Source organism: Ctenopharyngodon idella, chromosome 3 (assembly GCF_019924925.1).
Source record: "Ctenopharyngodon idella isolate HZGC_01 chromosome 3, HZGC01, whole genome shotgun sequence".
NCBI lineage: Eukaryota > Metazoa > Chordata > Actinopteri > Cypriniformes > Xenocyprididae > Ctenopharyngodon > Ctenopharyngodon idella.
In genome coordinates this window covers 23,133,889-23,158,802 of record NC_067222.1, presented here as the reverse complement: position 1 = coordinate 23,158,802, position 24,914 = coordinate 23,133,889, and the positions used below count along the sequence as shown (strand labels likewise).

Here is a 24,914-nt window from a genome sequence, read left to right as displayed (position 1 = left end):
ATGCATCTGCATTTAGCTAAGACAGATATTTTCTTAAACCATGAATGAAAAATGTTTGTTAAACTCTTGTCCTAAATTGTAACCAGTATATTTCTGTGTGTTTTCCAGATGTAGGAGAGCAGAAGGCCGCTATGCCGTGGACAGAGCCACCATCATCAGTCACTGGAACTGGCTACAGGCCCAAGTCTCAGACCTGGAGTACCGTATACGCCAACAGACCGACATTTACAGACATATACGCTCCAGCAAGGTGCGCACAGATATACAAACATGCACATTCATACATGCTGCTTTTATTTTTAATCATGGAAGTTCATTTCATGCTGTTTATGCCTGAATCACTAGTGTAGTTTTAAGTTTTAACCCAGCAGGGGTGGTGTCTCCCTCTGGTAGCTTGGCAACGCGGGTTCTCTCTCATGTTCCCGTGATGAAGCGTACTCTTGTGGGATCGTTGTTTCGTGTTTCTTCAGCTCACTGTTTTTGTTTCAAAGCACTATTCCCGCTTGTTGTTCCTGTGTGATTTAAACACAGATCATTTGGAGAATATCATCAGGTCTTTCATCTGACATGTGAAGTGATGGATGTATTTTAAGATCTTTCTTACTCAACATGAAACTTCAGAAATGTATTGAAAAATATCGAGAAAACGTTTTCTTTCTTTTTTTTATTGGACTTTCGCAAATTGCAGTTTTTACTGTATTTTTGATCACATAAATGTGATTGGCCAATGTGGATCTCAAAATTTGTTTATTTGAATTAAAACAAGTGCAAGACATTAAAGGGTTAGTTCACCCAAAAATGAAATTTCTGTCATTAATTACTCACCCTCATGTCGTTCCACACCCGTAAGACCTTCGTTCATCTTTTTGATGAAATCTTGACAGCATTCTGTCCTTCCATTGACTGCCTTTGCAACTTGATCTTTGACGCTTCAAAAAGTTCATAAAGAGATCGTAAAACTAATCCATATAAATTGAGCAGTTTAGTCCAAATTCTCAAACGGAAGCTCAGATGTGCTGCGTAACCAATGAGGTTCATTCTCATGTGTTTCGCAGCACGTTTGAGCTTCCGGAAGAGGTTTGTTCTTGTGCATCATTCATGTTCGGTTGAGCATCTGAGCTTTATGAACTTTTTGAAGTGTCAAATATCAAGTTGTAAAGGCAGTCTATGGAGGGACAGAATGCTGTCATATTTCATCAAAAAGATCTTCATTTGTTTTCCAAAGATGAACGAAAGTCTTGAGGGTTTGGAATGACATGAGGGTGAGTAATTAGTGACAGTTTTCATTGTGGGGTGAACTAACCCTTTAACACTACCATCAGATAGCCGATCTTTTTTAGTTAGTTACTGCAGATAAACTTTTGATCTGCTGTCTCTGCAGTGAGGAACTGGTTTTTACCAAATCTAAAAGAAAAAGAGGCAACACTTTATTTTACAGTGGCGTAGTTACACGTTACTACATGTACTTACTATAGTAATAACAGTAAATTATGCATAATTACAAGTAACTAACCCTAAACCAAACCATAACTTTAACTCCTATAGTAAATACATGTAGTTAATTAATAGTACTCAGCACTTATTTGAGTAATTACAATGTAACTATGGCACTGTAAAATAAAGTGTAACCAAAAAAGAATGAGAGGATTTTGACAAGGAAGGAAAAGCAATGTCTCCCAGTTTTATTCTATAATTTGTGTGTGTGGTGGTTTGTTATCTAGGGCTCTGTTGTACTTGGGGTGAGCTCAGTGTGTGAGTCAGTACCAGAGGACAGCAGTGACTCAAGGACAGAGACTATTACCTGCCCTGTCGCACGGGTAAGACCGGGAGCTCAGACACATGACCACACTGAAAAACAGGAAATAAACTACCAACAGAGTCAGTCTAGTCCTGAACTCAATTTAAACCATATTTCAAGACCAATGTATTTATTTACTGTTATTGTTAGATTACTGGTAATCAATTATCAATCCATAAAAAGACCCATTAGTGTGTTTAAATCACACACAATCAAATAAAATGCCCATGATACGGGCCCACGCACAGCCCAGGAGAATGCTGGGATTGTTGAGCAAGAGGATTGAGAAGAGGGGCTGCAAACACTCGACCTCTTTGTCTGTTGTATGCAAAACGCTGCTGACCTTTTCATCCATTCAGAGTAGTGAAGAAATGCAGCAAGAACCATTCAACTCATCCAAATCAACTCAGAGGGAAAATTGGTGGGATTTCCCTTCCAACATCACATTTGTTTTTTTGTTTCTTTTTAGGAACGTGATACTGTTGGAGTGGAAGGGTCTGTATCGTCCAATGGTATCGTCACAGAAACTGGCTTGAAGAAAAGCTGTGGACCTGTGAGACAGGTCAATGGTGTTATCAACAGGTATGATAAATATTATTTAAAAGTGCGTTCCCTCATTAAAAAGTTTACCCCAAAAAGAAATGTCACTGTCATGTTCATTCATGCTTATTTCCTCTCCTCATTCAGCTTACGGCCCAGTTCCCCTATCACCTCGAACCCAGATGAGCAGAGCTGCTCTGAGTCTCAACAGAAGCTGGAGCTGGGCCCTCTGGCTTCCTCTGTGCATGACAACACGTGTGTGGCGGCCCGCACACGGCCACTGCTCTCATGCAGGAAACGCAGAGTCCTCCGGCCCGGTTCGCTCACCAGTCTCAATCGTAAGGTAAGGAGAGATGTGTTTCTTCTCAACATCCAGTGGCTGGTGTAGTTTTGAACACAAAGGCCTGTTCACACTGAGTCTGATATGAATACTTAACACATAACTAACATATTTGCAGTGAAAATATTCACTAAAGATGAATTTTTAACTTATTTAAAGCCCTTTTAGTCTCTGAATAGAAACAGACAGATCTTTGCAGTAAGATGTGTCATATTCTAAGTGAAGGTCACTTGGTGTGAATAGGCCTTGAAAGCTGTAGTGAGAGATGTGTGAGACAGAACAAACAAGCTCTTTCATTGTCACCTGTGGACGTGTTTTATCGAAGATGCACTGAGCTCCGTAAGGTCCCTCCGGGCTTCTTGCAAAGGTTACAGATTGAATAGTGGCACATAAACTGCAGTGGTACCGAGATCACAGTGCTGCTCCAGAACTGGCACTACTGTCATTTGTGTTTTAAGTTACTATGAATAATAAATGGTTGTCTAAAGCAGGGCTTTTCAAAGTTTTTTTTACCCCCCAAACATAAGAGCTATGTTTGGTGTTTAATATGCAGGATCAGTATTTTGGTTCATTGTTTTTTCTATGTGAAATAACATCCATGTGGATGTAGTTAGAAAATGTAAAAAGAAAAAATTGTTAAAAATGTAGTTTGGCTGGATAGGACAGAAACTTGTATTTACATGGAAGCCATAACTTTTATCATTCATCACCTCACACCTGATTTAGGACATGGTGTCCAACACGCAGCTGTCCTCTGAATATCTGCCCTATTCATGCTTGCATTGTGCTGCATTCATAAGACAGCTACAAAGTCTCAGCACTGCTTTTATAGATCTATTTGCTTTCTGAACAGCCTTTAAAACTCGATTCCTCCCATAACACAGGCCCACTGTGAGCGAGAATGCGCAGGCATGTGCTAAAACAATAAGCGCAACCCCAGTCGATCTCAGCTCCATTACAAATAACAGCGCTTGGATGTCATTCAGAGACAGCGCTCTTGAAATGTTATGAGAAATGCTGCCAGTGTCATCAATGTACTAACAGCCAAATTCACTCACACTGCCAGTTATAAACTACCTGCTAACTGATCTGCAGTCCAATCCTAACGTTATAACAAGCACTCCAGATGAACGCTGCCCCAGATAGAGGCAGGCACTCAATGGCTTTTAAAATTTCCACCATTATGTTTGAGCACCCACAGAGACAGAAACATACTACTAATCTGTTTAGCTTCATCTCATTAAGTGAAATAGGTTTAACATATAAAAACGTAATGTTAGATCATTAGTTGATTTGTTTTAAAATGTTAAAGTGGCTCATGAAACACTTTGCAGAATGTGAATTTCGTTACAACCAAGAAAGTAGATCAGTTCTGTAGTTCCAGGTGTTTTCTGTGTGATTGCAGAGATGATGGTCCCTGTACAAACTGTCCTGCTCTAATGTGAAGCACTCTTGTTTGAATAGGCTCGGAAAAACCGGTCACAGTTGCCAATAGCAACCCTTTCTCTCCGGTGCTGTGCTCTGGGTTAATGACACGAACACATGAGCGATGGAGAATCTGCCACATGCAAAACTGGGTTGAGCAACTCAGGATCCATGTGTGGTCATCTGATGCTGAGATTTGTATGAGAGCATCAGGCTTGAAGGGTTGACTCGAGTAAATGGAAACAAATGGAAAGGCTGATCCCTAGCAGACATGAATTTTGGTTGCTAATGCTACTGAGATTTCATTAACAAGAGCAAGATCACAGTGGGAAGCACTTGAAAGACTGGTTTTAAGATTAATAAAAAGCATAATTCATGACAATCCATGGATGCTGTTTTTTTTAAGTCATGTTTTTCACCTAGTACAATGCTTCTCTTCTTTTTGTGTATGTGTTCAGACCCTGGGTTTGCTTATTTTCTTGTTTATTTGACATTAAGGCTCTTTCTGCAAAATTCACATTTGATGCTACCAGTGTTAGGGCTGGGATTGCTGCCAGACACACACAAAAAGTGTAGAGCGTGTTCACGGATCCGTAATGTCTTAAATCCACCATTCATTATTTAAGGCTGCAAGCAGTTTAGCAAAAAAAAAAAAAAGCCTTGCATTGTTCAGTGATGTCCTAAATTTGTTCCCAAAAATGATCACCATTTTCATCACTCAAAGGTGTTAAATCATTTTACATAAATTGTTTTAGTGGAGGTAAACAGTTCTATCTATAATACACTATGTTGGTAAATTGTTACTTAAGTTACACTACCATTCAAAAATTTGTGGTCAGATTTTTTTTTTTTTTTTTTAAAGTCTCTTATGCTCACCAAGGCTTCATTTGTTTGATCAAAATGACAGTAAAACAGTAATATTGTGAAATAATATTTAAAATAAAATTTTCTATTTGAATATATTGTGATTTATTCCTGTGATGGTAAAGCTGAATTTTCATCATTACTCCAGACTTTAGCATCACATGATCCTTCAGAAATCATTCTAATATGATGATTTGCTGCTCAAGAAACATTTGTTAATTTTAATGTTAAAAGCAGTTGTGTTGCTTAATATATTTGTGGAAATGGTGATAAATTTTTCAAGATTCTTTGATCCATAGAAAATTTTAAATGGAAATCTTTTGTAATATTATAAATGTATTTACTGTCACATTTGGTCAATTTAATACATGCTTGCTGAATAAAATTGTTAATTTCTTTAAAAAAAAAAAAAAAAAAACATACATTATTACTTGTTGTATGATGTTGTTTAGTGAAAAATTCTGAATATCATATATGAATGCAAGGCTAATATGTTTGTTTTTCAGTTGGGTTTGTTTTTGTTTTTAACGGCCTATTTCGGATTGGTCGCCATAATTAAAATTCATACACATACACTAACTTTTATCTCCTTGTTATTCTCTCTTTCACACTCAGAGGTCAGTGGCTCCTCGCTGTGGCTGTGAGCTGAACACTCAGTGTGTGATGTGCAGTGGATGTGCTCTCCCTTCTGCAGACACCCAGCACCAGCTCCCCCTACTGGACAGACTCGCACAGTTCGACCCCTGCATTCACCCCATTCTCTCCTTTCCAGACGGTGAGGACGCACACCGGTCCTTTATCGGTTTCTCTCATTTTTCCAGAATGCACACATGTACGTAGACACAGACAAAAACAGTGGCGGCACCACACATGACTAGCGCACCTCTATCATCGCTGTTTCATTCCCATAGTTTGCCTCAAGGATGAGTTTTAATAAGGTTTTTTTTTTATTTTTTTTTTTTTTTTTTACTGCATAACAATTAGGCGTTAATTTAAGTGTTAATTATTCTGGATCTGGTTATTGCACTTCTTAAAATAACCTGCAGGCTGCTCTGGGTTTGGAGCAGGTCATTAGTGCTGAGATCTCAGAACTGTTTTTGCCTTTCGTGTCTGTGAGAATTCAGTAACATTGGATTTGAGGAGCTGATCTTAGATCAGCAGTCCTTCCCTCTGCTGGTCATATTAGCTGATCATGCATTCATCTGCCTGACCTTTGCAGTGATAACCGTTTTAAAGAGCAGTGCAATCTGACTCTGGCCAACTGTGCCAATAGCGGCTAGCTTTATCAAACTAACTGAGACAGACATATTTTCCCTCATTAATATGAGCTTGTTGTCCTCTCTAATCTGGCATCTATTGTGCAAATGAATAATGGGCGTAGAAGAGGCAGGTGACACCGCTGGTGAAACTTGAGTAGATAGAGGAAAAAAGGAAGAGGAACCTCAGTACGATGAATACTACAGTCAAGCTCTGATTCCCCCTTCTGGAGAATTGCACACATGTCTGGTACAATTTGTGTCACTGATTTAGATGTTTGCAGACCATTAGTTCGGTCACTATTCACATTAGTACAGTAGCTTCTGAATGAGCAATGTGTCAAATGGTGTTAGCAACACCAGGGGTTTGATTCCCAGGGAATGCACATGATTGTCTCTCATATTTATCTTAATGTATACATTTTTTCCATTTTTTTTCCATTTTTTTTTTTTTATCCTTATTTTTATTACTATTTTTATTTTTATTTTTCAAAAACTTTTTTATGTAAAGCAATTTGAATTACCACTGTTTATGAAATGTGCTTTAGAACTAAACTTGCCTTGCCTAATGATAAAACATTCCTTAAATGCACTGAAAATCTGGAAAATCCATTTGGATGCCAGATGGATAAATGCAAATATATATGTTCATGTAACACAATCAGCACAAGTTTGTATCTGACTCCTAGCCTTTCCTGTTCCCATTCCACCCTCTTTTTCACAAAATGTCAGTTTCTGGCCTATAAAATTGGCATAAATATTAAAAAGAGTCAAAATGAATCTGTCACAACCCATTTTACTTACACAATCTGATATTCAGCAAGAAAAATGTTGTGAGAATTTAAAATTAGAGGGCTTGATGCCAGCCAGGATTTTCAGAGGTGGTGAAAGTTAACACATTTAGATGACAGATTAGGAAGAGAAACAGATTACATGAACCTACCTGAAATGTTCTAAGCCTGTGGATCTCTGACAATGCAAGACCATGTTTTAAATGATCAAATTAATAATTTTCTTTCTCTCTCTCAGATGTGATGATGAATCTCCATATGCAGCGTGTGCTGAAGGGACACTGGCAGAATCGTCCTCTGGAGAAGATCAAGCCCATCAAAAAGATCTCGCTCAAACACAAGTTGTGTTTGGGTAGCCGCATCTCAGACCCTTCCTCCAGAGACAAACACAGGCTCGCCAACTCTCTCCTCTCCACAGTCCGTAAGTGTGAAAACAACAAAAGACAAAGAAAGATCTCATTTATTAGCCTTAAAGGGCATTTCCTCCACTTTCATAGTCATTGAAAATACAAAGGATATAGGAAGTGGACGTGGCTGCATGGGCACCAAGGCTCTAGGCACCTAGGCCGCTGCTCTGACAGTCTACTTAATTGTGAGAGAAAATTCCCTGCATCCTCAGTGTCTGAAATGTCAAGAGCCGAGTTTTCTCTAATGGAGGCAAATTCTCACACCTTTAGGAGAGTCTAAATTTGGTCTAAACGTGACGGTCCCTATGGGCAGTTAAAGTGACCTATGAGTGTCTGGCCGTCATTAGCTACTCTCTGCCAGACGCTCGCTGCAGTGACTCAGCAGTTATTTCTGGCATCATACAAGTCCAGCCACGGTTGCTTACTACTTTTTTCTTTCCTTCTTTTTTTCTTCGTATTCCACGTATGAATTATTGAACTTTGAAAAGCATCCAGATATAGTGGTCTGTAGAGTAAAGTTGAATGAGTCACATGTAATATAAAGAAATTACTGTTATTGGTTGTGTATTATTTAATGCAATTTACTGTTTAAGATTTTGACATGACAATTATTTATTTACATTAATTACTTAAAAAATAAAGATGACGTACTGACAAAGAAAGGATGACATTAACAGGTTAAAAATGAAAATAAAGATAAATGTCTAAAAACGATAAGCGTGGAGTGATTATATAACAATGAAGATTTAAAATGAAGTTAGGAAAAAAGGTACCCAATAAAGAAAGAATAACATTAAAGATTAAAAATTTAATTAGAAATAACAGATGAAAAAATTGTTAAAATTAAAAAAAAAAAAAAAAAAGATATAACCAAAGACAAAAATTGAAACAAAATAGACAATATTGTGTCTAAAATAACACAATATTAACTTCTTATTTACTGAACTGTTGTATGAAATCAGTATTGCATTTGCACTCGTTACAAAGGCTATGGGATAAAAACAGCACTCGTGTAATATTGCTCTTGTTACTCGTGTGATATAGCTTAACTCATATGATCTAAATATGAGACGACAACTCAAAACGGGCATTTTTGCCCCCATATCTTGAATTTTAGGGACTTTCTGGCTCATGCAGTGAGTTGTTGCCCTGCATTATATTTGTCATCAGTCAGCTGTATGTAATGTCAGATGAACTACATAGGTCTGGGGTGGGGCAAGTGCGTTAAATGCGTTAAATTTTAATGCATTATTTTTTACCATAATTAATTAATCTAATTAATGCGTTAAATCAACAGCCCTAGTAAAAATATAATGGGAGGGAAAAAATATATAAATAATAGGTCAAAACAAAAACAGTGTATATAATTGAACGTAAATTATGTAAAATAACCCAAATACATAGATAAAGATTCAAAAAATTCAAAAAAAAAAAAAAATGTAAAAGTAAAGCATTATTTTTATAAGCAAATCATAAAAAAAGAATAATATAATAAACCCCCCATTTCATTCACTTCCTTTCATACTTGACTGTTTTCTCTTATTTCCTCCTCCTGTTTGCTTTCTCTCTCAGGTTTGTCGCATCATAAGGTGCGCTCAGAGAAAGTGTCCCGGCAGCAGTTAGACATCCCAATGAGTGCCAGTAAACTTGACTCTCGCCAGCATTTCCGGCAGAGCAGTTCTTTTGACAGAAGTCACAGCCGCAAGAGACCTCGTGAACCCTCGCTGGACCGTACAGAAAGTACGTTCTTTGTTATTATTTTTTCCATCTCATTCATTCTCTTTTATTCGCGTCAGTCTCTCTCTTAATCAACATTGAGTTCAGTCCATTAACACAACACTGTCTTCGATTGTCTATAGATGCTCCGAAGTTGTATATGGATTTGGGGAGTCCATGCCCCTCTCTGTCCGCTCTTAACACACCCACCCACAGCCCCTTGATGAGACAGCCATCGACCTCTGAGACCTCCACACCCCTCCACCTCAACAGCAGCGCCTCTGTAAGATGCTCTTGAAAGCTTCCCATCTCTGGTTGTGTAAATGCATGAGAACCAAGTTACTTATTCCTGTGTGTGACTCTTACAGACTATTCGCAGACGGAGAGGAGAGAGCCCCTTTGACATCAATAACATCGTCATCCCCATGTCTGTGGCTGCCACCACCCGAGTGGAGAAACTACAGTACAAAGAGATCCTTACCCCAAGGTCGGTTTCCCAACCTGTGCGTTCATTAGCCGCATGAATCTTCAAAGATTTGCTCTTTAATTGCTAATTATTTTGCCTTTTGCGTTTTAATTGTAGTTGGCGTGAAGTGGACGTTTTTGCAAAACCAATAGCTGAAGAGGACGATGCAGTGGAGGTACGACCATGCTGTTGGTCACCCAGCAGTTATTTTAGGCTGTCAAGACCGTTAGCCGCCTACCTAGAAATTTGGCGTACTATAGGTTTGTTAAACTAAGCATGCAGGGTTCGAATGTGACGATGATGCCCCAGAATGTTTTCTTGGTAGGCAGCTCAATAGGTCAATAGGAACTAAAATGGCTGCAGATATGACAAATGTGCAACACTAATTTAAAATCTAGACAGGAAAATTTGTTGCATCCATATGCAGTTTCAACAGATATATTCCAACTGGAGTATGTTTTAGTTGTGGCCGACAGTGGAAACTGTCACACAATGTCTTGATTTCTGAAAAAAAAAATTAAAACTTTCTAACGTGTTTTGAATCAAACGTATGGAATCATAATTCTGTTAAGTCAGATTCAAGATGTTTTGTTGTGATAAATTTATAATGATAAAATAAACTTTTAAATATTTGCATTCAATGAACTGAAGTGCTTCTGAGCCCCCATCTTTATTAAGCAATTCAATTCTGTAATTCGTCATTTGGCTTGTAAATATTTTTTTGTTTTTTTTTTATTTTAGGACTCCCTTTTATTTATTTTTTTATAGCCTGAAGCCCTGAATACTATATTGCCTGGTGTATGTATTTAATAATCTTCCCTCATTCTCTCAGGTTGAGGATCTCTCTGACGTTACATTCTCTCAGCTACACCTTCCGTATGAGGAGCAGGAGCGCTCTCGCTGGAGTTGGACTGCCAGCAACATCGCAAAGAGAAGAGGCAGCAGGTGAGGGAACACAACTTGCACTGCTTTGGGGATAAGTGAGATTTCTCCTAATTTACAACTTTGCGGCTATCTACATGTAGCTGACCGTTGAGTTTTGCACTTCATGGTGACAGATGAGGTGCAAAAAAGAAAACTGCCACTTTCAAATGCGAGAGATAAGAAATGCAGTGAATAATGACACCAGGCTGTTCACTTACATCAACAGTATAATGAGAAGTTATTGAAGCATTACACCAATTTTACTACAGTCACACTGTTAGTCACATGATAATCAGCACAAATCTTTTTCTCCACAGGTCGTACAAGTCTGTGGACGGACGGACAACCCCCTTGCTATGCGGCACCAACCCCTCCACGCCACAGCCTTCATCTCCGGACACACCGCATTTCCACCAGCTGCATGAGTACAACTCAGTGGCGTCTCCCTCCAGCCCCGTCAGCCCGGAGATGCTAATGCTGTCCGGCCTGCACACGCCTGGCTCCAGAGATTCCCACCGGCTGCTGTCCAACGAGGACACGCGCTGCTCCACCCCAGATACCTGCGAGGAAATGGTAGGCCCCTGATGTAGAAGTACCATCATGGTTATTAAAATGATCAGATATTAAATATGTAAATTTAAAATTTCATTCAATAAAAAATCTTGTGTACATTGATTACACTTTACTACTTTGGTATTAAATTACAGAAAACTAGCTATCACTGCTGTGTTTCCTCTTTTGTGAAGTCATAGAAATGTTTTTTGCTATTGGAGCAAGTATGGATGCAAATGAGTTTCCATTCACCACTGTAAGGCCACGTTCACACTGTACGTTTTGGGGATTGACAACCGCATTTACTTACTGGTGTGAGTCTCAATGTCCAGTTCACACAGCAACTTGCAGTAGCGTGTCGAACACTGTCTGTACGAACGTGCAATGAGAGTCAAGCCCGTATTCTCTTACTAGTAACCATAACGACAGTGACCAACGTAATATTAAAGATTGCGACGTCCATAAAACTGAAAAGTATTATCACTTTTGACATGACAAGAGACTAATTGAACTGCGAGTTCATCCATCAAAACTTCATTAACCAACAGCAACATCAATGTAAACACGTGCTAGCTGGAGTCTTTAACCATTGCACTCGCGTGTCACATCCTTTGTGACGTCTCGCGCATGACACGGCATTAGAATTTCGAAAAGAAACCCAAAACTGACGGGAGCCGCTCCGGTGGAAAACAGTGACTGGATAACACCTTAAGATGACGCACAGCTCATATCTCAAACTACACACAAAACACCTTCGAAGAGCGTCTCTCTCGCACTGTATGGCATGACAGACAACTAGTTGTCCAGTCCTGTTCCGTTCACACAGTGCGAATATTCCGAGAATGCAGTTGTGAGTCCTGAAAATTTACGAGTGTGAGTTCGGTTATAGAATGCGGTTGTCACTCCCTGTAAATAACCGTACTGTGTGTGAACATAACCGTATTAAGGATTCAAATACAGACTGACAACCGTATTCTGCTGCTGTGTGAATGTGGCCTAAAGGTTTACCCAACTATGACGACTTCCACTTCTGAGAACCCCGGAAATGTGAAAAGGTCCATTGTTGAATTTTCTAGAATTTATGTTGGCTAGTGCTCCAGATACAGCTTTACTGTAAGTTCAGTTGTACACCACTGTAGTTCACTTAGTAAAAAAAACTGTCCCATTGGAGCAACCGAGGAGTTCAATTCTGTGTGCAGATATTTACTTAGTGTCTCTGTTTGTCCCTATGGGCTCCCCAGCCGGTACAGCCATGGGAATGTCGGACCTTTCCACTGGACGCGGACCCGCAACAGGAGTGCGAAATCCATCTCAGTCCAGTTGGCGAGAGGCCCTGTAGGACCGTTCGACGCGTGTCCGGCAGCAGGACTTCCAAGTCAGAGTCCGACGCTGGGCCTTCGTCACCTCTCGACGATGACTGCGCCAAGCAGAAACAAACCAACCCACCCAAACCTACTCACCGATGAAGCCTAGACTCTGCCCATCCACCAACTCCCCCATCCACCAGCTTTCAGAAACTCCTGAAACAGCAGCAACGTAGACGGAAAGACAACCAACAAAACGAATGAAAGTCCCTGTTGTTTGATATTCAAACATCAGTAAATTCTTTCACAGTTTTTAGTGAATTGTATGCCGATATATATAGAGACCTGTTTTAATTCAGTCTTTCTTTTGGGTCACTGGAGAATAAAAATGTTTAGGACAATAAAAAAAAAAATTTGAAAGGAAGAAAGAGAGATTAGCTTGAGGGCTAAACCAAAATAAGAAGCTCCGAAATGTATCGTATATCGCAGAAGAGCACTTCCCCCTTAGCATGCTGTCGTACTGAGGGGCTCAGCTTGCATTGTGTGTGGTACCCTTCCAGATTTTTCCAAAATCCCACCTAAAATTACTCGTTCAGCCTTGCAGTTTATAATGGAGTGATAAAATGCAAAAATTAAGCCAATGATAATGATTACAAGAGACTTCTCAGAGGCGTCTATGCTTGTCTTTGTTCTCTCTGTGTGAAAGCACTTCATTTTAAAATTCTTTCCACATTCCCTTTCTTTTATATTGAACAAACTTCCTCATATTTAATGCCTAAATCCCAATTTCTGGTTTCATTTTTGTCCCACGTTCTCTTGTATACCGTGGACCGTCTGTGTCCCATTTCTGTCAAAGTGACGGAGAGAGCAGGTGCCTTCATCGCAGCCAGGAAATGAAACTGCCATGTTGCTCTCATGCGCTTTTTAAACGCCACCAAGTCTGATTAGAGCACTTAATTGGTCTCTCTTGCATGATAATATTTCCAGTTACCCTACAATCAGCATCCGAAATAAACATGCGCAGGCCGCTGATATTGGAGACTTGATTGCACTCGCTGCAACTCTTTTGCTTTTAGCATCATCGAATGGCCCTTCTCGTGTGAGTTTTGAAGCACTTGGGCGTTGCTGTGCATGACCAGGTTAGTCCAAAGAACATGCAGTCACTCCAATATAAACTGAAATTTCCTGCCACTTGTTTCCCTTTTAACGTGGTTCCTTTTTTCATCTCTCAACCCCGTATAAAAGAGCTCTTGATTGGTCAGGTCAAAACTCTGTCTTCGTTTGATAAAACAGTCTGCAATACCTATAGCCATCATCGAATCCCGTAACTTGATTTGTGATGAGTAATAACAGAGCTTGACAAGAAAAAGGACTTGGCAAATTTTCATTCGTTGGCTCCTTGGTTGCTGTCAGTCACAGCCCCGTTTTTTTTCTTTTTTCTTTTCATTGTGTAACGACGAGGAACGATTTCTGTTAGTTCCCCAGTCAGTGAGTCACTGCTTGCAGCTCCTTCCTGTTATTTTAACTAATACGAATGTAATAAAGTCTAATAGCGGACACCAGTTACTTAAGATTTTTATAAGTAGCTTCTCTGTATCTGTTGTCACACGAATCTAGCTATTGTAGCCATTTGTTCTTGTTTAAGGGATGTCATGTAAACCAGAAATCCTTAATATATTCCTTTTTATTGGAGCATAACAGCATTCATAGTGTCAGAGAAATCTCATCTTTTGAGGATGTGTGGCAAATTGTAAGGGGACCATCAACGACTGTCCCATTTCCTGCTGAGAAACCCGCCTCCCCTTTCATTCTTAATATCATTAATTATGGTTTTATGTCTCTCTCTGTGGGGGTCTGTGTACTTATCAGGCAAATGTACCATAAGGTTTGACTAGCTTTCAAAAGCCAATATTGTATCGTGTGAGTTATTTTCATACTTTGAATTTCCAATGTGGTGAATGAGGGTTGGGTGAGTCTGGTATATCCTTTAGCATGTAATAGTTTGTACAAAACAAAAAAAAAAAAGTTTATTTTGTACATACCTTGTTTGATTCTTTACTGTGTTTGATGTTCAGGCTGTAGCTGTCCTGATTGTCTAGGGAGAAGACACACGAGAATATTTAACACTTTCTTTATGCAGAGGCAACAAGAAAAAAAGTTTATGGATAATTGGCCGATCGGACAGACAGGCAACGTTTGTGCTTCTCAAATTAAAAGTGAATTATATTGTACTCAAATGTCTTCTGTCTTTCTGTTGTACTAGTGAAATGTTTCTATCAGGTTCATATGAAGCAAGATTATTCATTACAGGCATCAAGGATTTGGATTGGACTTTGCATTATTCTTTTCAAAAGTATTTATATAATGTTAAACCCAGATCCCGTGACAATTAAAACTAATGTTCAAGGACAGTGGAGAACGATTGGATGTGCACTGTAATTATTATGTACTCCACATATAGCAGGATAAAGGGCCACTCAGGTAAAAATATCAGAAACCGTATAGAAGGAAGCTAAAGACCACTAATAAATTAGGGATAAAAGCTTAAAACATTACTGTATAAAGTGTGTGCACTTTAGCTGAGGCAGTCTGAGGGGGAAAAAATATTTGTGGTTTAATCTTAACTTTTATTGATTTTGCCCCGTTCAAATACAGTAGGTAGGTGCTGTACTTGCATGACTTTGAAGGTGCTCAATGGGAAAGGTACAGCTAATTACAGTCATTATACTGACTCCTAGTGGCGATAATGCAGCATCATGCAAAATCAGTATTTGGTTACCAAAAGCTTTAAAATGTATTCTATTCGTCTTTAATGTACTCCCCTTGGTGATCTAGCAATCGTCTTGTCACGTGAGGCTCCTGAAGTGTTAACGATTTAAAGGTATTTTTTATTTAAACTTCAAAACAATAAGCGTAGATTGATGACGCAGTGAATGAACGTGGAATCATGGAACTTTCCGATGGATCTAATAATGTTTATGGGGAAATAATGTTTATGGATGAATGAATGCATTCATGTTTTTAACATGACTGTGGTATGAAGCAGGGCGTGGCCGAGAATCGCGGGCGCGATTGCTAATGAGAGACAGATATCAGTGCCACACGCGAGTCCCGGGGGATATAAAGGAATGAGGACATTTCATTCTTAAGTTCATTCCTAACTTACCCGCAAAGCTGAAATACTATTCATACAGGTCAGTTTATTTGACGAATTAAAATTGTGAGGTAATGATGGGCAAATGAAGCCTCGTGAAGCACTGAGGCTTTCCCCTCATTGTTTCGGGAAAAGACAAAGCTTCGAGAGTGTCGAAAACAGCGCCATCTGGTAGGCCTATTTATTAAAAAAAAAAAAACAATAAAGCAGCCAAAACCCTGTGAAAGAAGCTTCGTCGGACGAAGCAGCCACCTCAGTTTCATGTTACGTGCTCAAATAAAAGCCTAATAATAGGGCGTGCGTGTGTTGAATTTTTCTCCGTGGTAAATTAATTTACCCATTAAACTGTGGCATTTAATGCCAGAACATCAATATGACGTAACAGAAGAATAAATGTACACATATGAATTGCATATGGCAAATATTTTATTTTCCTGAAATAATTTGTTTTCTTCATATTACTTGTATGACTGGGTATTTAAAAATGTAATTGAATAAGTCTAAATGAAAACCTACTCGTAAAGTAAGATCTGGGGGTTCGAACTTTCCGACGCTCAAAGTGAATCGCGCACGTGATTGGACAGAAAGTGAGGCTTTGTTTGTCATTGGTCACATGATTTCTACGTTACCAACACAAGCCTCGAATCGGGATTTCATCTGGCACGCCCATTTATGCTCGGCACAAGCTCCGGTTCAAATGTCACATCACTATTGTGAGGTAATGCAGCACTGTTTCACTTGGTCTCACGTTACACTATCATACTAAACTGCATTGAAAGTTGTAATGTTATTCTATGTATTAGTTTGTCGGCTGTATGAGACTAAGCTAGATCAACATTAGAATATCATACTGATGATATTCTAACATTTCATCGTGTTGAACTATGTAACATTAGTCTTATGTAGCTTACATTTGCTTACCTTGTCTAATAACGTGCAAGAGCGGCGTCTCTGTCAAGTCAAAGTTGTCGCAAAACTCTCGCCATCTCGGAAACACCACGCCGATATTGTTCCGATATTGTTCGTTTTATTTCTCCTTTTGTCCCAAAGTTTGCTTACCATGGTCCATAATGTTTTTGAACGAAACAACAACAGGTTGGTTACTGTGCAGTACAAAGAAACCAGGGATAATGCAGATATTACGTCATTGACAGGCGACAAGTGACAAGGGAGGAACGGGCACTATTTAAAATTGTTAATTTCTCTGAATTTACAAATTCTTGGAAGCATTAAGTACACAGCTGAACGAAATATATAACACTGTGCAAGTGGTTTTTGGATATTTTAATATAAAAATCTTACATATTGTGCCTTTAAACCTGCTGGCCCTGTCATTCTTAATATAATTATGGTTTTATGTCTCTCTGTGTGGGGGTCTGGCAAATGTACAATATAGTTTGACTAGCTTTCAAAAGCCAATGTTGTATCGTGTGAGTTGGCAAGACAACAAAGAAATGACACTGTACCTTTAAACATATTGAGTGTTATAGCATAGCGAATTCCACAACTTTGAGGAGAAAAAAGCGAGATCAAAAGGTAATACAACCTTATAAAAAAAAAAAAAAACAAAGGACACAGAAATCAGTTTAATACGGACTTTATTTCCAAATTCACGTTTACAGCAAGGAGTATCAGTTGTAAACCAATTAATAAAACACATTACGATAAGGACAATCACAACCGTCAAGCTAGAATGAAGAACTGCGATGAGAAGAGCAGAGGCGGGAAATGAAACAGAGGAGAGATAGTCCTCAGAACTGGTTAACAGATTACAGAACCGTTTGAAACACATCTAAAGGGTAGAATTACTTAGAAGGCCTTATCCTGTGCCATTTTTAAACATTTTATCTGATAAGTCTGTTCTTCAGCTTAACCCACACGTCTAAATGCTCAGGTTTATGTTAGCAGCATGCTGTAAAGAGGACGCGGTGTTGGGTTTACAGCAATCCGTCTAAAGCTTCTCACAGGGTCATGTAAGATATATGTGGCACTTGGCAAGTCTTTTACTGATATTGTGGATTCTGGATGCGATTCTTACCCCTATTTTACCTATTTGTATATATATTTTTTTATGCAAGATATACATCTTAATGAGCAATGTTGTTGTAGAGGCAGCTCTCATGTCAAATCAGTGCATTCACTTTCAAATGCGCATAAAGCTGCAGTGCACTGCAGATATTAAATAAAAAGCTTAGTGTCAGATCCAAATCAGATCATCTGAACGCATTCGTACATTTTACATCGTCCACACAATACAATTAGAAAAAAAAGAGTGCAACATAAACCTGGACTTTAGCAGGTAGCTTTGTTCCTTCCATCATCCACTTTTTTCATTTCTTTTCATGTTTTAAGATGAGTTTAACGCTCTTAAAGTCTAGTAAAGGTAGTTATCTAAACAGCTGGACAGGGATGTGGTGACTGTGGCTACTATATTCAAGACCATGGGTGAAGTCTGTCTATTGCATGCTGGGAATGTGCAACGTGTGAGCACTGTGGTTTGGGTTGAAGGCTTTAGTACTGAGGGAAGCTTGGCTATGTGTTAAATGTCCTGCATCGTATTTCAGACCAAATGAATTCGCTCTGTGCTGTTGTACATGACTGAATCTGTCTTAGACCAAAGAAAATCTTTACAACATTGACAGTTTTCTGAAATGTAGCTGATGGACACTGGGAGGCACTTTTTTTAATATGAGATTTCCTGTAATGATGTTGTTACAGTTATTTTATTGAGTGCTTTGAAATCCTCTCATGTCTTTTGCATTGGTCCATTCACACTTTCTTTGGAACAGCATTTTACACACAGAGGCTGAAATCCATCAGTACAGAAGCATTGTTTCCATAAAGGGAGGGTAAGGTAATGAAAAACTGAAGGGATGCGTCCAGTGATTTCAGTTAGATGGTGCTTGTCCAGGGCAAACTACTTCAGAGCTCAACTATAAGGATGGGCAAGGTTATCTGTGGCTGGAATTTCAGCAATTGTCACTATATCTTATATTATGTCATATAACTTTTTTTTTATCCAATCATGGTCATTTAATCATCCTTTTTTTTTCTTTTAGCCTTGAAAACTCAAATATTAAGTGATGTATTGGACATATTGAAATTGTAAGAATAATGCAATGGTAGATAGATAGTATCCAGTAAGTTTTTTGCATAATACCATTGTTTTCCAGCAAAAGTTGTATGTAAAAAAAAAAAAAAAAAAATAGCTTTCTTTTATTATTTAAAAAATTATTTGCATTAAATAATTAAATAAAAAGATAATCTCAAATTAAAAACATTTTTCTAATATTAAATTAAATGTTAAACTTTTTATTTTGCATTTAAAAACATACAAAATCACAAATTATTATTTTTTTTACAAATAAAATAAAATGTTGCAAAAAAAAAAAAAATTAAATACTTTTTTTGTGTAAAATAAATAAAATGGGAAAATCTCAACTACTGTGGCTGGGTAGCCAGGAAAAAAATCCTTATTGTTGAGCCCTGTACAACAGCTTTAGTTCAATGTTTTGTATGATTTTGTATGTTGACATTTGCTTTCTTTTCTGTCAAATAAGTCACTAGAGGCCAAACAAGACGATTTCCTTCAGCGATGCAACTTCCTGTGCATTCATCATGAGGACAGACATGCCTGGAAAATATGCTGTGGTGAAGGATAGATGTGGATGTGTAGTTTTGAAGAATTTACAGACAAAGTCTGGTACCAAAATTTCAATTCATGATACTAGAATGAGCCTGATCTGAATAATTGGGTATTCAATGTCTTATTTTTGCTTTTATAAAAGGAATTTAACAGCTTTTAAGGACTGTGACATGCACTATGGTGCCCGCTGATAGATTTGATTTAAATAATTATATAGCAGGCTTCTATTATTCTTAAATATGTGTCCTCGACAGCCTGATTGCCATAAGTTTTACCTACGAGCGTTTGAAATGTTCCCTTCCTGTTAAATTCATAGCTAGCATTATTAACTACACATTCCAAACCATGTAGCATATTTGCCTTCCCTACTGCTGCATGTCAAAACAGGAGTGCATAAGTTATGGAAAAGAAAAACATTCACAATAAGGCAACGAAGCAAATACAGCTTTGAAAGCAAATGTCATTGTTGTTTCTTTCCAAAAAGCAGGGCATTAAACGAAACAAGTCAGGTTACTCAGTGCTGTAAATGACCATTTGGATCAATACACCACCAGCTCCTTTTAAATTGTAATTATTTGTTTTCTTTTGATGATACTAAGCCAATAACATCAATACCTGTCCCTCCGAGCCAAGAGGCAAAAATTATTTCACAAGCAGACAAGCCGCTGGGACAACCTTTAGTTAGGAGAAATCCGACAAGCACCTTATTTGAAAGGACTGAAGGAGATACATTTTGAATTTTTTTTTCGATTTGTCAATCTTTTGACATGTTTGGGTGGGCAGCTCACAGGCCTTGTTTAGCGAGGGAGGCTGACACTTCATCAGCTAGTGTGGACAGTTGCGGGGAGTCGGTCATGTTGATGCTGCCGGAGGAAGACACATTGCTGAGGCGGCGGGGCGATCCATCCGTGGAAATGTTGGGGGACTTATACACGATCTCAGCACCGTGGTCGGTGCGCGCTTTGGCTTGCTCTCGGAAATTTAGCTTGTGGCTCTCAATCTGATGGGAGGAAGGGTAGAATTTGGATTTAGTTGGATGGATATGAACAATTATCAGTTGTTGTTGATTGTTTAAGATAATGCATACATAAAATAAAAATAAAGGTTATGTGTATTGTTTAGGGTCGGTAAGATTATTATTTTTTTAATATTCATTTATATTTGAATATATTTGTTTTATTCATTTATTTGATCAAAAATACAGTAAAAACATTACAGTTAAAACTTTTCTGTTTTAATATATTTTAAAATGTAATATATCCCTGTGATGGCAAAGCTGTCATTACTCCTGTCTTCAGAATCACATGATTTGGTGATAAAAAAAAAAAAAACATTTAATATTATTATTATCAATGTCAGGATTCTTTGTTAAAAAAAACAGCATTTATGTGAAACAGAAATCTTGTAACATTACAAATGTCTTTGTCACATTTGATCATTTTAATGTTTTCTTCCTGAATAAAAAAAAAAAAAAATCTTACTGAGCTGAAACTTTTGAAAGGCAGTGTGTCTGTTAACAGCTTAAACTGTAAGGCTGCCCTCTAGTGGACCTACTGTACATGGACAACTGGATGAAATATGGTAAGATGGATCTTGTATAATTATCGTATTTAATATAAACCTGCAGCACCAGTCGTCCTATAGGGATTTGTATATACCTTTTGCATCCATCCCATGAAAGAGTATTAGACCAAAATTGTACCAAAATATGTACCAGTGATTAGGTTAATGCACAACTGAACTGAAATAAGACATGCTTATTAGTGCTCAAGAAATTATAGCACAGCAGGACAAAAAAACAATGTAATGGTGACAAGTCAGTTAAATTGACACTTCATATACTTACTGAGGCCCTCTGACTTAACCAGACTGTTCCCTTCAGTGGAGGAAAGGTCAAAGGTCATGTCCACATCATTACAGTGAACAGCGTCCCCATTAGAGGAAGCATTTGCGGCCTGCGGCTCTGCTTCCTTCCCCTTCTCCCTCTACAGCGTGGATGCCACACAGTTCAGTTATGGGTAAACAAAACAAAACGGATTGGGATGCAAATTATGAAATAAGGAGGTTATGAAGGGATAAAAAACACACACTAAAAAACAGGGAATACTGGGAGAAGAGATGAAGCTGTCTCAATACTTATATATTATTATTATTTAAATATTTCCAAGTAAGGGTGCCGATCTGTCATCTTCCTTTGGATCAAATACTAATTTCCATCAATAAGTGAAGAGCTAAAACTGTTGATCAGCAGACTAAAGCTCATTTATTTATGTGTTCTGAATCCATATTTATGATGTATCTAGTGCTAGAAAAAAAAAAAAAGTATTACAGTATATGTATCATAAAAAGCGATCGAGTCTCTTCAGAAAATTTGGACAAAACCACTCAATTCACATGGATTAGTTTTCCGATCTCTTTATGAACTTTTTGAAGCGTCAGTTGCCTAGCTGTCTATAGAGGGAACAGAAATCTCTCAGATTTCATCAAAAAGATTTTCTTTTGCATTCCAAAGATGAACAAAAGTCTTGCAGGTTTGAAACGACATGAGGGTGAGTGGTTAATGACAGAATTTTCATTTTTGGGTGAATTAAACCTTTAACTCTCATTAGAGTATTAATTAGACTGTCTGCTTAATATCTGCTAACACTTTATTTTGATGCTGACCAACAGACATTATGCTGACTATAAGTAACTACATGTCAACTTATTCTACTAACTCGAACCCTAACCTAACAGTCTATTAATACTCTAATGAGATTTAGCTGACATGTAGTTGCAAAGTTGCTTATAGTTAGTAGAATGTCTAAAGTGGACCATCAAAATAAAGTGTAACCATGAACTTTTATCTGCTGGAAATAGTTCTTAGATCAGCACTCCTACTTGATTCCTGAATATTCCTGAATGTTAACACATAAAAGCAGCACTCAGCCAGCAGTTTCAGGATAAGTGTGATAAAAACAGAGACAGGAGCAGAAAATTACGGCATGGAAAAATAGTTAGCAGCTCTAAAAAGTGCAGTGATCTTGAAAATGGCTAAAAATATGTTCAGTAGAGAGAGAAGATGAAGGAGAGCAAGATGCCCAGTTGCTGTTTTATCACTCAGATTCTGTGCTGTACTTTTATTTAATTTGTTACATATATAAAATCATTTATTACCTAATTATTTGTAATTCATTAGCACGTATAGACTTTGTTTTTGTGTTGTGATGACTAAATTCATTCAGATTTAATGAGGTAAGTAAGTTTTCATAAAGCTGCTTTTCATTTAAGAAATAGTTCATAATTTATTCACTGACATGTCATATGATTTTCTCTCTCAGTGGAACACAAAAGGAGTCTTGGCTTTTTGGGGGGGCCAAAAACCCTCATTCATTTTCATTAAATGGAGTAGAGCAGCCAGAACATTCTGCTGAATGTCTCCTTTTGTGTTCCACAGAAGATAGAAAGTCACACAGGTTTGGAAACCACAAGGTAAGTAAATGAAGACAGAATTTTAAATTTTGGATGAAATAAACATTTAAATAGATAGTTAATGGACCATGGGATAATAACTATCAATTGCGCTAGATTAGGTGCTTTTCCAACCTTGTATTCTGTATTTAAACAAACAGTCCAATTAAAAACAGTAGGGTGAATTTAAGTTGATTGGGACACTTTTTCCCAATCCCCCTGAATTCACCCTACATCTAAAAGGCAACTCAAAGAAGTTGGCAAAAATCTGTGCAAAAAAAGTACATTGAAGTCTGCCAAGCAGGAGAAAGCATGCTGACCATAACAAGATCAAACATGAAGGAAACTTTAAAGTGAGTAGTGCAGATAAAAGGATATATATTAAAAAGTAAAAATGTATCGTGAAACACATTGTCTTATGCATTGTAATATTTTTGTGAATTTTTTGTAATTCTACATCTATATTACAAATAATTCAACACAGTATTGCACATTTTGTGACTCTTTAGAGACTTGTGATGGTGCTGTGCTTAATAAAGTCAAGAACATACCCTCTTCTGTCCACCCCGAGGAACATGTCCAATGTTCTCCAAAGATCCAACCTTTGACTGGGCTTTGAAATCCAACTTCTCAGATTTGATCTCCACATTTCCACCTCCTAAAATACAGATAAAAGTGTAAAACTTCTGTTTAAAACAAACCTGTCCCCTCTGATTTTAGTTTACTGGAGGTGAAGAAGAAGTTGGGGATGGCACTTCCAAACCAATAAGGTAAATACAATTTTGTATTATTTGTATAATTTGTATACAATTTGTAAACAATTGTATAATAAAACTTAAATGCGTAAACATTTTATAATATTTCTACAGTAATCAATGTTGGTTGTCACATTTGTGCTAACATGCATTTTTAATACATTTCTTTATATCTGACTGAAATCTCACCTGGTTTGTGATGAATGTTTTCCTTGGAGCCGCACTTTGCTTGGACGTTGCTTAGGTCGATCTTTTTGTGCACTATCTGAACCTAAAGCATGAGGAACAGATAAGAGTCAGTCATCAACCAAAGCAGTTTAGGAGGAAATGAACCACATGCTCGGGCACCTGAGGAGCTGATGATCTGGAGTAGGAAAATGGCCATTAATCACAACAACAGGGTTCATGGGACAGAGAAGAAACTTGCTACCACTGACAGGCCACCATAAATTGGATATAAATCCAAATGACTATTTCTGCACTTCTTGCAAATGTAATGGAGTGATGTATTTATATTTGGGAGAAGTAAAGTCTACATATTATATGTATTTAGACTCAGTAGATGTCACATCTGGTATAAAAGTGATTACTCTCTATCAGTATACATCATAGAGGGCATTTACACTTGGTCTTTTCATGATCAAATGTAAAAATGTGTAAATACCTTCTCAAATAAGATTCAAGACATGGAAAATTTCCCCTCTGTCCCAGATGTTGAGTCAGAAAAGAGATTCACTCATTATATGCATCACTCATATACTTACAGAGGGAAGAGATTGTAATGCAAAAAACATGTTATATCTGATTTACTGTCTAAGACAAAATTCAGATATAACTACATTTACATCTGAAGGCAATAGCAGCGCTTGTAAGGAAACAAAACAACATTTTTGGTAAAATTATCCCAATTAGGAGAGGGGGAGAGGGGGGGGGGATGAAAGGATGAAATTATCTAGTTTGGATAGAATCTTAAAGTCAAAAAGAATTGCAAAAAAAAAAAAAGTAGAAATGAGGGATTTGAAAACAGATTGATGATTTAAATACACCTTGCAAGCGCTGTAATAACGCACATGCTCAGATTCAAGCAGTCAAGTGAAGATCCATATCCCTTGGAGTTTATTATGCATATCTGACTACCCGAGACTACCCTAACAATCTTCACCCACAGAGAATTTTTTTTCCCCATTCTCTACAGTGGAAGAAACATCTCTCTCTATGGTAAATGCATGCAAACTCCACAGCAGCACATCTGCAATACAGCAACACCAGTCAGCAATCCAGGTGCATCACCAGAAGGGACCAAGAAGAACACCAGGTAAGAGGAGATACTAACACTGGGGATTCAGGCAAATTAACTGAACCTAGTTTTGCAAAGGCATCTAGATGGATGTCTTTCGTAAATGCATTTCCTGTGAAGGAATGCCGCAGACCCTGAACTAGGCACCTTCATGAAACTCCGGCATCTAATAGCACAGCTCATAGCTAAAGCCATCAGAGTCAGTTCAAATTGTAATGGTTTATTTTAG

General features: G+C 37.9%; 2 protein-coding genes across 30 annotated transcripts in view; one reads left to right on the top strand and one right to left on the bottom strand.

Moving 5' to 3' along the window:
- kansl1b (KAT8 regulatory NSL complex subunit 1b) overlaps positions 1 to 14,614 on the top strand; it is a 63,664-nt gene extending 49,050 nt beyond the window's left edge. The window contains exons 3-15 of the mRNA XM_051885543.1: positions 109 to 250; positions 1,722 to 1,817; positions 2,268 to 2,380; positions 2,486 to 2,681; positions 5,583 to 5,742; positions 7,253 to 7,435; positions 8,994 to 9,161; positions 9,281 to 9,420; positions 9,506 to 9,624; positions 9,721 to 9,778; positions 10,436 to 10,548; positions 10,845 to 11,100; positions 12,321 to 14,614. Coding sequence (XP_051741503.1) covers positions 109 to 250; positions 1,722 to 1,817; positions 2,268 to 2,380; positions 2,486 to 2,681; positions 5,583 to 5,742; positions 7,253 to 7,435; positions 8,994 to 9,161; positions 9,281 to 9,420; positions 9,506 to 9,624; positions 9,721 to 9,778; positions 10,436 to 10,548; positions 10,845 to 11,100; positions 12,321 to 12,545 — 1,969 coding nt within the window. The 3' untranslated portion in view covers positions 12,546 to 14,614. The remainder of the gene's footprint in view (positions 1 to 108; positions 251 to 1,721; positions 1,818 to 2,267; positions 2,381 to 2,485; positions 2,682 to 5,582; positions 5,743 to 7,252; positions 7,436 to 8,993; positions 9,162 to 9,280; positions 9,421 to 9,505; positions 9,625 to 9,720; positions 9,779 to 10,435; positions 10,549 to 10,844; positions 11,101 to 12,320) is intronic.
- Positions 14,615 to 17,118: 2,504 nt separating this feature from the next.
- maptb (microtubule-associated protein tau b) overlaps positions 17,119 to 24,914 on the bottom strand; it is a 35,908-nt gene continuing 28,112 nt past the window's right edge. For 28 of the 29 annotated variants that reach the window (XM_051885550.1, XM_051885545.1, XM_051885551.1 and 25 more), the window contains 3 exons: positions 23,578 to 23,659; positions 23,185 to 23,291; positions 17,119 to 20,183 (listed from right to left, as the gene is read on the bottom strand). In XM_051885550.1, the coding sequence (XP_051741510.1) occupies positions 19,968 to 20,183; positions 23,185 to 23,291; positions 23,578 to 23,659 (405 nt within the window). In that variant the 3' untranslated portion in view covers positions 17,119 to 19,967. Of the gene's footprint in view, positions 20,184 to 21,029; positions 21,169 to 23,184; positions 23,292 to 23,577; positions 23,660 to 24,914 lie in introns of all 29 variants that reach the window. The other variant, XM_051885554.1, reaches the window with a different exon arrangement.